The sequence below is a fragment of the Haliotis rufescens genome, unplaced genomic scaffold, assembly GCF_023055435.1.
Source record: "Haliotis rufescens isolate VD_foot unplaced genomic scaffold, xgHalRufe1.0.p SCAF_9, whole genome shotgun sequence".
Taxonomy (NCBI): Eukaryota; Metazoa; Mollusca; class Gastropoda; order Lepetellida; family Haliotidae; genus Haliotis; species Haliotis rufescens.
The window spans coordinates 36,882,079-36,894,625 of record NW_025964383.1 but is presented as its reverse complement, the minus strand read 5'-3'; the positions used below and the strand labels follow the sequence as shown (position 1 = coordinate 36,894,625).

The window sequence follows — 12,547 nt, the reverse complement described above, 5'->3', positions numbered from 1 at the left end:
CTTAATTAATGCCTGCTTTTCAAAAACTTTATATTTCTCTGCTGGTAACATATTTGCCCATTGCAGCTGCTGCTCTACTCCAGTTAACACAAGTTTCCCAATCTAACTTCTGATCTTTTTATACAAGGTACAATAGAAATGTGGAGCCCTCATGTACTGCCACACCTATAACCTTGAACCCAACACACTTCTTAATTATTATCCTTGCATCATGGCAGGCGTCTATGGTGTCCTTCAGTGTCCGACAGTGCCTGATGTGTTTCAATAAATGTGTTCAGACAATACGTACATATATATGTCATGAATCAATCTGAGCTTGTTTAGTGAGAGGCGACGAAATGAAGTGGGTGGTCAGGCTCGGTGACTTGGTTCATGGCCTGGCAATGTACCCCTACAGAGTGGATTGTTACTCATACTATCAATCACTGGATTTTCTGGTCCACACTCAATTATTTACAGGCTGCAATGATATAGGGTTGCTATGGAACAGTTCTATTCTGGAATAACACCATTTAGTCTCCTCTTATGATTAGCAGTGGGGTGTGGGAGGACCCCAGGTCATCAATGGGCTTGAGTTTAGGAAAACAATACTTACGAACATATGGTGTTCCCAGTACCTGGCCAGTCTACCACAAGCATTCTGGTTAAAATATCCTGGATGCAGCCAGCATGATTATCACTGGGAGAACAGTCACTGACATCTGAAACAAGGCATGTATTCCATGACATCAGCAAGAAGAAACAGAAGTCGGTGAGCAGGTGCTTGTGTGTGTGATTGTGATTGCGTGTGTGTGTGTGTGTGTGATTGTGATTGCGTGTGTGATTGTGATTGCGTGTGTGTGTGTGTGTGTGTGAGATTGCGTGTGTGTGTGTGTGTGTGATTGTGATTGCGTGTGTGTGTGTGTGTGTGTGTGTGTGTGTGTGTGTGTGTGTGTGTGTGTGTGTGTGTGTGTGTGTGTGTGTGTGTGTGTGTGTGTGTGTGTGTGTGTGAGAGAGAGTGTGTGTGTGTGTGCGTATAGGTGAGTGGGTGGATGAGTGTGTGTATGGGTGGATGAGTGAGTGATTGAGGGCGGATAGGTGTGGGTGTGGGTGTGTAGGATGATTGGGTATGTGAGTGGATGAGTGGGTGATTGGGTGTGTGTTTGGATGAGTGAGTGAGGGTGGATAAGTGGTGGTGTGGGTGGATGAGTGGGTGGTGAGTGGGTGGATGAGTGAGTGAGTGGGTGATTGGATGTGTGAGTGGTGAGTGGGTGGATGAGTGGGTGGATGAGTGGGTGGATGAGTGAGTGAGTGGGTGATTGGGTGTGTGTGTGTGTGTGTGTGTGTGTGTGTGCGTGCGTGCGTGTGCGTATAGGTGAGTGGGTGGATGAGTGTGTGTATGGGTGGATGAGTGAGTGATTGAGGGCGGATAGGTGTGGGTGTGGGTGTGTAGGATGATTGGGTATGTGAGTGGATGAGTGGGTGATTGGGTGTGTGTTTGGATGAGTGAGTGAGGGTGGATAAGTGGTGGTGTTGGTGGATGAGTAGGTGGTGAGTGGGTGGATGAGTGAGTGGGTGGGTGACTTTGGTGTGTGAGTGGGTGATTGGGTGTGTGAGTGGTGAGTGGGTGGAGAGTGGGTGGTGAGTGGGTGATGAGTGGGTGGATGAGTGAGTGAGTGGGTGATTTGGTGTGTGATTTGGTGTGTGAGTGGTAGATGAGTGGGTGTGTGGGTGGATAAGTGAGTGGACGTCTGAATTGGTGATTGATTGTTCGAGTTAGTGAGGGGCGAACTTTGACTGACCAACAAATGACTAGCAGGGAGTCAACATTAGTCAATCAGAAAGCAGGTTTCCTCAGCTTTTTTGCACTAGTTTGAAAATGGTGACTTCCATTCAAGACTATGCTCTGAAAAATATTTTGACAAAGATTTTTCACTCAAAATTTTAAAACTGAACAAAGACATTCTGTAATGTCCAATAGATGGCCGCGATTATATGACAACCCTCCGGGCAATGGAAAGTATTTATGTTTCAAATGTTTATCCCACTGAAGTCAGGGTGGGAGATTGACAATGATTTTGACGGAATCAGTTATACAGCATGTCACTGTCGTTCGACATACCTTGTGATAGCCTTTTCAAAGTTGCATGATAAGAAAACATATTTAGACTTTCACAAATTCATAAGAAATGCTCTGACTAGCCGGAAGAAAGGTTGTTCTGGCAAGACCTACAATGGGATGTCCTCAGATCTATGTGTAGCAATGGTAAGCACTAACATCTGATTGTAGTGACATGTTGTGGTCGACAGATCTATGTGTAGCCATGGTAAGCACTAACATCTGATTGTAGTGACATGTTGTGGTCGACAGCTTTCATGTTAAAGGAACACTAGGCATAGTTCACCTACGAGATATCAATATCATAGTCGTTGCCATGTTGTTACACAATGTCATCTTCCCGAGACAAGAGAGTTAACTGACTTTAAAAGTCCAGTTTCCTCCCTTGCTGAACTAGGCTGGGATTACTGGGCTCGATAGTAGCGCCACCAGTGGCTATTACCAGCTATGTCCCTTCTAAGCCTCTCCTAAGGACCAATCAGATTCCACCACTCGTTTTACTTGTGTTTGCTTCACACAAAATGGTGGCGCCCAGTCAGGACAATGTGATCGGTAATCAAGGTCTATATTGTGATAAAACGGCTCTTACATCGCGAAATGCATAAAATCACGTGAGCACATTGATTAAAAACATGAAAAGATTTGGAAAATATCTGCTGAAAACGAGTTGGTGGTGCACATGCTTTGCAAATCCTGCAATCGACTGAAATCTGTACGACAGTTTACGAACCGGATTTCGATTTCGGTGCACGGTTTTGATTGGACTATGCATAGACTCGTTAGTCCAGCCAAAATGTAACTGAATAATACCAGCTTAGTTTGGCAAGGATGGAAACTGGATTTTTATAGTCAGTTATCTCTCTTGCCTCGGGATGACGCACAATGAAAGCCCCATGGGGTCCAGCCTCCAACTTACTTGGTCTATTATCTGCCGAGCACACGCTATCGATGAATGACTGACTTGTCGCCTTCATGGCCTCCACAAGGAAATGGGATGCAGGGTCAAGGTCACTGCCATCAAGACATGCCTTGAGGTCAGTGATGTCATTGCACAAGTCATCCATGTTTGTTCTCCTTGACTTTTCGACGGCGGAGAGACAAGTCTCGAGGTCAGTGTGTTGGTAGCTGCTTCCTCTGTAGATGGCTAGAGTGTCGGTCAGGTTAGTGGAACACCTCAGGGACCGGAGCTGTAAGGCGTTGAACAGCCTTTGGTACGATCCACAACCAGTTTGAGATTCCACACATCTCAAGAAAGAATCCCTGAAATGACAAACCAAATTCACCAGGCGATAAATGTCATCATGGCATCCTTTTTACTCCAAGCATTCTCATCATGGCATCCTTCTCACCCCAAGCATTCTCATCATGGCATCCTTCTTACCCCATGCATTCTCATCATGGCATCCTTCTTACCCCAAGCATTCTCATCATGGCATCCTTCTTACTCCAACAATTCTCATCATGGCATCCTTCTTACCCCAACAATTCTTATCAAGGCATCCTTCTTACTACAGGCATTCTCATCATGGCATCCTTCTTACCCCAAGCATTCTCATCATGGCATCCTTCTTACTACAAGCATTCTTATCATGGCATCCTTCTTACCCCAAGCATTCTCATCATGGCATCCTTCTTACTACAAGCATTCTCATCATGGCATCCTTCTTACTACAGGCATTCTCATCATGGCATCCTTCTTACCCCAAGCATTCTCATCATGGCATCCTTCTTACTACAAGCATTCTCATCATGGCATCCTTCTTACTACAAGCATTCTTATCATGGCATCCTTCTTACCCCAAGCATTCTCATCATGGCATCCTTCTTACCCCATGCATTCTCATCATGGCATCCTTCTTACTCCAAGCATTCTCATCATGGCATCTTTCTTACCCAAGCATTCTCATCATGCAGCATCATGAATATAGAGTCTTTGAATGGCATTTAGAAGTGCTTGCTTGTTTGTTGTTTAACGCCGCACTCAGCAATATTCCAGCTATATGGTCTATTCTGACCAAACATCCCGGGAGACAAGGTGTATTGGGGTCTATTCTGACCAAACATCCCGGGAGACAAGGTGTATTGGGGTCTATTCTGACCAAACATCCCGGGAGACAAGGTGTATTGGGGTCTATTCTGACCAAACAACCCTGGGGAAACAAGGTGTATTGGGGTCTATTCTGACCAAACATCCCGGGAGACAAGGTGTATTGGGGTCTATTCTGACCAAACAACCCTGGGGAAACATGGTGTATTGGGGTCTATTCTGACCAAACATCCCGGGAGACAAGGTGTATTGGGGTCTATTCTGACCAAACATCCCGGGAAACATGGTGTATTGGGGTCTATTCTGACCAAACATCCCGGGAGACAAGGTGTGTTGGGGTCTATTCTGACCAAACATCCTGGGAAACATGGTGTATTGGGGTCTATTCTGACCAAACATCCCTGGGAGACAAGGTGTATTGGGGTCTATTCTGACCAAACATCCCTGGGAGACAAGGTCTATTGGGGTCTATTCTGACCAAACATCCCTGGGAGACAAGGTCTATTGGGGTCTATTCTGACCAAACATCCCTGGGAGACAAGGTCTATTGGGGTCTATTCTGACCAAACATCCCGGGAGACAAGGTGTATTGGGGTCTATTCTGATCTTGGACTACAAATTGAGACTATCATAGGGGGATAAGAAATCACTCTGTGTTTGTATTAAACAATGACTTACGAGCAAATTGGATCTGTGCACACGTCTCTGATGTCGGTAGCACACGATGCAGAACCCAGGCAGATGTCACTGCCAGGGTCCAGGTTGTAGCATCTGCTGATGTTCAACTTGTCTGTCACTTTTGTGAGTGCTGCGTCAACAAAAACTTGTTCGGTTCCAGTACAGTTTGAGTTTGTGCGCAGACAGGTAACAGCGGCTTGAATTTCACTGAAACATATACCAGCCAAATACATCTCCTTAATTATCCATCTTATTCTTTAAATCTGATCCAATAGTCCGTAAATTTTATATCACATGGTGGGGGGGGGAAGCACGGGTGGCCCAGTCATCTAAGGTGACGCAATCGCTGTGCAGAGTGGCATCCCTTGGGCACACCAGAAACCTGTGATTGTGGTAAATGTCTAAGACCTGCATCACTTCAGCCTTTCCTCCCACGTCAAGCTGACACGCCGTGATATCACAGGAATACTGTTGAAAGTACTCAGCCACTAAAGACTAAAGGTTGGCTGTGCTTTTTACACTCGAGACACTATTTATTACCGTTTATGAACTGAGAAAGTTGGAAGAATTATTTTGGATGACATATAGAATCTCATCTCATGTCATGTACGAAATATATCAACACTCATCAACACAAGTCAGCAATACATGATTAAGTGAGTGAGTATTGTTTTACGCCACTTTTAGCAATATTCCATCAATATCCAACGGGGGACACCATAAATGGGCTTCACACATTGTACCGAAGTATTGAAATAAAAACACAAGGATGAGAATCTGTGTTTACCCTGGACTGTCTATGGGTTAGGAGCACCTGTGTACAGAGGTGTAGGGGGTGACACCCTGGACTGTCTATGGGTTAGGAGCACCTGTGTACGGAGGTGTAAGGGTTGACACCCTGGACTGTCTATGGGTTAGGAGCACCTGTGTACGGAGGTGTAAGGGGGTGACACCCTGGACTGTCTATGGGTTAGGAGCACCTGTGTACAGAGGTGTAAGGGGTGACACCCTGGACTGTCTATGGGTTAGGAGCACCTGTGTACGGAGGTGTAAGGGGGTGACACCCTGGACTGTCTATGGGTTAGGAGCACCTGTGTACGGAGGTGTAGGGGGTGACACCCTGGACTGTCTATGGGTTAGGAGCACCTGTGTACGGAGGGGATGACAAACCTGCATGGTGACGTGCTGTTATCCAGGAGCTGCAGTGCATCCTCTGCACATGCCTGTGCAATTGTGAAGTTGCAGGTGCATGTAGTTGTTGCTGCTGCAGCTGACAAACCTGGAAAATTAAAGTAAAGCATCGACATACACAATAACCGTACCTCCAACTAAATTACTTTGGCCGTGATACTTGGGGTTTTGAAATGCCTGTCACACATGATAAGTTTCAAGTTGCTAAACAATAGAGGTTATTAGCAGGGATGTATATAGGATTCCTAACTACCCTTTGTAGGGCAATTGTGTAAAATCATTCATTTGTTCAAAATTAGGATTTTTTTAAAAGTTCATATTTTCGTGTGTGCTTGTACTATTCTGGATTAATGGTAACTTTATAGTGCTATAGTGCATCATTAACACCCCATACAGACACTGTACTGACTCCAAGCCTACCGGTTTTGTCTTCGTCCCTTAATGACCAGGGCTAGACAGGGAAACAACAAGTACCATCTTTTAACGTCTTTTGGTATGACACTACCGGAAATTGAACGGATGCTCTACCACTAGACCACGGAGGCAGTCACCTCTACAAAGACATGCCATTAGTTATAACTATAACAGCATTACTTGGGAAAAGTCTGGAATATTTACCGTCACTTGCTGCAGACTTGGTGCCAAATATCGGACTCTTAGCAGGTCTCAATACACCCTTGGTTAGCTATGTGTTTACCAAATATCACAAATATCATATACCCGTATTAGAAATAAATATAATATTAATGCATATTAAATAATGATCATAAACTGATCACATTGAAAATCATTTTTAAATTCATCGAAGTTCATCATGTTTACACTAGACAAATTATTATTAAACACTCCACACAACATCAACTTTTGACCCAAAGAAGGAACTCAAGGCTTTCCTGGGAGTATTCCTCATAAACTCCTCCCCAATGGTATGGCCTCTATGACCTACCCAGTGATGTATGTACCTGGATCTATCTCCCCAGTGGTATGGCCTGTATGACCTACCCAGTGATGTATGTCCCTGGATCTATCTCCCCAATGGTATGGCCTGTATGACCTACCCAGTGATGTATGTACCTGGATCTATCTCCCCTATGGTATGGCCTGTATGACCTACCCAGTGATGTATGTACCTGGATCTATCTCCCCTATGGTATGGCCTGTATGACCTACCCAGTGATGTATGTACCTGGATCTATCTCCCCTATGGTATGGCCTGTATGACCTACCCAGTGATGGATGTACCTGGATCTATCTCCCCTATGGTATGGCCTGTATGACCTACCCAGTGATGTATGTACCTGGATCTATCTCCCCTATGGTATGGCCTGTATGACTTACCCAGTGATGTATGTACCTGGATCTATCTCCCCAATGGTATGGCCTCTATGACCTACACAGTGATGTATGTACCTGGATCTATCTCCCCTATGGTATGGCATCTATGACCTACCCAGTGATGTATGTACCTGGATCTATCTCCCCTATGGTATGGCCTGTATGACCTACCCAGTGATGTATGTACCTGGATCTATCTCCCCCATGGTATGGCCTGTATGACCTACCCAGTGATGTATGTACCTGGATCTATCTCCCCTATGGTATGGCCTGTATGACCTACCCAGTGATGTATGTACCTGGATCTATCTCCCCTATGGTATGGCCTGTATGACCTACCCAGTGATGTATGTACCTGGATCTATCTCCCCTATGGTATGGCCTGTATGACCTACCCAGTGATGTATGTACCTGGATCTATCTCCCCTATGGTATGGCCTGTATGACCTACCCAGTGATGTATGTACCTGGATCTATCTCCCCTATGGTATGGCCTGTATGACCTACCCAGTGATGTATATACCTGGATCTATCTCCCCTATGGTATGGCCTCTATGACCTACCCAGTGATGTATGTACCTGGATCTATCTGTTGTTGAGTCTATGAGACTTCAGTTATTGTTATAGGAGAATCAAGGCATGAAGTCCCAGGTTGGTGACAAGAGGCACACTTTCCTCGATATTGCTGTTGTCATATCACTGCACATGCTCAAAAGGCTTTAATCTATAATATACCACTAAATTTTTTATAAGGATATTCTGAGTGCCCTGTTTGGGACTGAACAAGACTAATTGTTTGGAAGTGTTATCATACAAATAGTATGTCATATTGCAGGGGCACTGAATCATGTCTGACTTCATTGTAAACGATTCATGAATATTTTGTCCACTTGTTTTGTAACAGGATAAATAATTCCTGGACCCCTACAAATTGTTGAGTTGTGTAGATGGTGAGTTCACCGTTTAATGCTCACCAGCCATTGACACTGTGAACTTTGGCGGTATTTCTTGCCAGGAAAGAATACTTTTTTGTATTCCCAGGACTCACAATGAAAATAACGTGTGTCTATTCATAATTTGAATGGGTAGACGACGGAGTGTTAGTCCTGTAAAACCTGATGTAAGTGGTGCTGTTTTGATTGAGATTTACGTACATGGTGCAGCAACTGCTGCCAGAAAGTCGCGAGCGTTGATGAACTTCTCCAGTCTGTCCCCAGTCAGGCTGGTGGGTAGGGCTGTGAACAACTTCATGTTGGCTGTCACCAGGCTGAATCATCAAACAGACAGGCATGATACACACTGAGACAGAGACTGGCATGATACACACTGAGGCAGAGACTGGCATGATACATGCTGAGACTGAGACTGGCATGATACACACTGAGACAGAGACAGGCATGATACACACTGAGACAGAGACTGGCATGATACACACTGAATGATCACAGAGACTGGCATGATACACACTGAATCATCACAGAGACTGGCATGATACACACTGAGACAGAGACTGGCATGATACACACTGAGACAGAGACTGGCATGATACACACTGACTGATCACAGAGACTGGCATGATACACACTGAATCATCACAGAGACTGGCATGATACACACTGAGACAGAGACTGGCATGATACACACTGAGACAGAGACTGGCATGATACACACTGAGACAGAGACTGGCATGACACACACTGAGACAGAGACTGGCATGACACACACTGAGACAGAGACTGGCATGATACACACTGAGACAGAGACTGGCATGATACACACTGAGACAGAGACTGGCATGATACACACTGAGACAGAGACTGGCATGATACACACTGAATCATCACAGAGACAGGCATGATACACACTGAATCATCACAGAGACTGGCATGATACACACTGAGACAGAGACTGGCATGATACACACTGAATCATCACAGAGACTGGCATGATACACACTGAGACAGAGACTGGCATGATACACACTGAATCATCACAGAGACTGGCATGATACACACTGAGACAGAGACAGGCATGATACACACTGAATCATCACAGAGACTGGCATGATACACACTGAGACAGAGACTGGCATGATACACACTGAATCATCACAGAGACAGGCATGATACACACTGAATCATTACAGAGACTGACATGATACACACTGAGACAGAGACTGGCATGATACTCACTGAATCATCACAGAGACTGGCATGATACACACTGAATCATTACAGAGACTGGCATGATACACACTGAGACGGAGACAGGCATGATACACACTGAATCATCACAGAGACAGGCATGATACACACTGAATCATCACAGAGACTGGCATGATACAAACTGAATCATCACAGAGACAGGCATGATACACACTGAATCATCACAGAGACTGGCATGATACACACTGAGACAGAGACTGGCATGATACACACTGAATCATCACAGAGACAGGCATGATACACACTGAATCATCACAGAGACTGGCATGATACACACTGAGACAGAGACTGGCATGATACACACTGAATCATCACAGAGACTGGCATGATACACACTGAGACAGAGACTGGCATGATACACACTGAATCATCACAGAGACTGGCATGATACACACTGAGACAGAGACAGGCATGATGCACAATGAATCATCACAGAGACTGGCATGATACACACTGAGACAGAGACAGGCATGATACACACTGAATCATCACAGAGACAGGCATGATACACACTGAATCATCACAGAGACTGGCATGATACACACTGAGACAGAGACTGGCATGATACACACTGAGACAGAGACTGGCATGATACACACTGAATCATCACAGAGACAGGCATGATACACACTGAATCATCACAGAGACTGGCATGATACACACTGGGACAGAGACTGGCATGATACACACTGAATCATCACAGAGACTGGCATGATACACACTGAGACAGAGACTGGCATGATACACACTGAATCATCACAGAGACTGGCATGATACACACTGAATCATCACAGAGACTGACATGATACACACTGAGACAGAGACTGGCATGATACACACTGAGACAGAGACTGGCATGATACACACTGAATCATCACAGAGACAGGCATGATACACACTGAATCATCACAGAGACTGGCATGATACACACTGAGACAGAGACAGGGATGATACACACTGGATCATCACAGAGACTGGCATGATACACACTGAGACAGAGACAGGCATGATACACACTGAGACAGAGACTGGCATGATACACACTGGATCATCACAGAATCAACATGAAGGGAAAGACCTGCCTGCAGAGTGCCTCCTGTGTGAGGAGCTTGCTGCCGATGAAGGCCTGGAGGCTGACCAGGGTGTCCACCTCGTCCATCGCCAGGCTCTCACAGTCTTCAGGGGCAGATGGTTTGGGGGACTTGCCAAAGCACTTCTCGTAGTAAACCTTACGCACTTCCTCCACACTGGAGGAGATTTTGCCGTAGGTGTCTCCTCTGCAGTCGATGGTGTGGTTGGTAACGCAGGACAGGGACTGCTTCAGCTTCCTGCAAACGTATCAGGGGAATTTATGAGTGCTTCCAGACGAGACAGATTTCACACCTGAAGTCAATCCAAGGGCTGCAATCTGTTTCATTATTGAAACAAGGGTCCACTTGCACACAGCGACCTTAGCACTATGACGATCGTAACTCCCATACTTTAACATAGACTTACCATAATTGTAGCGCTAAGATGATCGTAACTCCCATACTTTAACATAGACTACCATAATTGTAGCGCTAAGATGATCGCAACTCCCATACTTTAACATAGACTTACCATAATTGTAGCGCTAAGATCGCTGTATGCAAGTGGACAGGGAATGAAGGAAAACAGTTGGTTACTCATGTGAGCAACACTCATGGCAAGCAAGTGGGCTTCATCAAGACCATGCAACCATTTCAGCAGAAAAGGAAGACAATTTTCATGTAGAATGTCTCTAAATGGAATAACGTTTTGTTTTGTTTCTTTGTTGTCTGATCCCACACTCAGCAATATTCCAGCGATATGATGTCTGTCTGTAAATAATCGAGTCTGGACCAGACAATCCAGTGATTGATGTCATGAGCATCCAGCCATGCAATTGGGATACGATGACATGCATCAACCAAGTCAGCAAGCCTGACCACCCGATCCCGTTAGTCGCCTTTTATGACAAGCATGGATTGCTGAAGACCTATTCTAACCAGGATCTTCACAGGTTAGAACAATGTGTTGAATGTCTCTAAATAGAAAAACCTGGCACCTAATTTGCATCAACTCCTTCATCAGAGTGTATTTAACCTACTGTCTTCCATGCTGTCCTCTTGAGACTGTTCACTAAGAAGGTTAATCTTACATCTGTTTTAATAACCTGGATAAGCAAGATATAGCTTCATGTTCTATCATTTGCTCACAAACGAAGTACAGCACTCAAGATTTGTTTGTTTTGTTTGTTTGTTATTTCTACGCCCCACTCAGCAATATTCCAGCTATATGACGATGTTTGGTCCGTAAATAATCAGGTCTGGACCAGACAATCCAGTGATTAACATCATGAGTATCGATCCACGCAATTGGGATACGATGACATGCATCAACCAAGTCAGCGAGCCCTATCAACCGATCCCGTTGGTCGCCTCTTACGACAAGCATAGTCGCCTTTTTACGGCAAGCATGGGTTGCTGAAGACCTATTCTACCCCGGATCTTCACGGGTCCACAGCACTCAAGAGCAAAACATGGTTGCAGTTCACAACACTCCAACTATAATACATATCACCCTGCACTGATGCTGTTCTCATGCCAGGGTTTCAATGGATTAATATGTATAATTTGGGTTTGGCTGTGGACAGGATTGTCAGACTTTGGACAGACGCTTCTGTCTTCTGGGTTCTGATTGACAAGGTTTAACTTTGTAGAACAGGAACATACTGTTTTGTCAGGGTTCTGATTGACAAGGTTCAACTGTATAGAACAGGAACATGCTAACTGTTTAATCTGCATTCTTGAGGTTGGTGCCTAAATAAGAAAATGTACAACTTTATGGATAACATCTGATTTATTTCATATAGTGATATTTCGAATTAGATTCTTACACCTTGATAATGGCATAAGAATCTACATCGAAACATTGCTAAATGCAACAAGCCAGAAGTTGTTATCCACAAAG

At 44.8% G+C, this 12,547-nt stretch overlaps 2 protein-coding genes across 2 annotated transcripts in view; both read right to left on the bottom strand.

The window, feature by feature from the left end:
• Positions 1-8,608, bottom strand: part of LOC124139581 — a 113,737-nt gene extending 105,129 nt beyond the window's left edge. Inside the window, exons 1-5 of the mRNA XM_046506757.2 lie at positions 8,504-8,608; positions 5,994-6,102; positions 4,824-5,030; positions 3,015-3,358; positions 596-701 (exon numbers count right to left, since the gene is read on the bottom strand). Coding sequence (XP_046362713.2) covers positions 596-701; positions 3,015-3,358; positions 4,824-5,030; positions 5,994-6,102; positions 8,504-8,600 — 863 coding nt within the window. The 5' untranslated portion in view covers positions 8,601-8,608. The remainder of the gene's footprint in view (positions 1-595; positions 702-3,014; positions 3,359-4,823; positions 5,031-5,993; positions 6,103-8,503) is intronic.
• A 2,017-nt stretch (positions 8,609-10,625) lies between these two features.
• The window catches only part of LOC124139580, a 67,834-nt gene continuing 65,912 nt past the window's right edge, over positions 10,626-12,547 (bottom strand). Inside the window, exon 27 of the mRNA XM_048390409.1 lies at positions 10,626-10,902. Coding sequence (XP_048246366.1) covers positions 10,626-10,902 — 277 coding nt within the window. The remainder of the gene's footprint in view (positions 10,903-12,547) is intronic.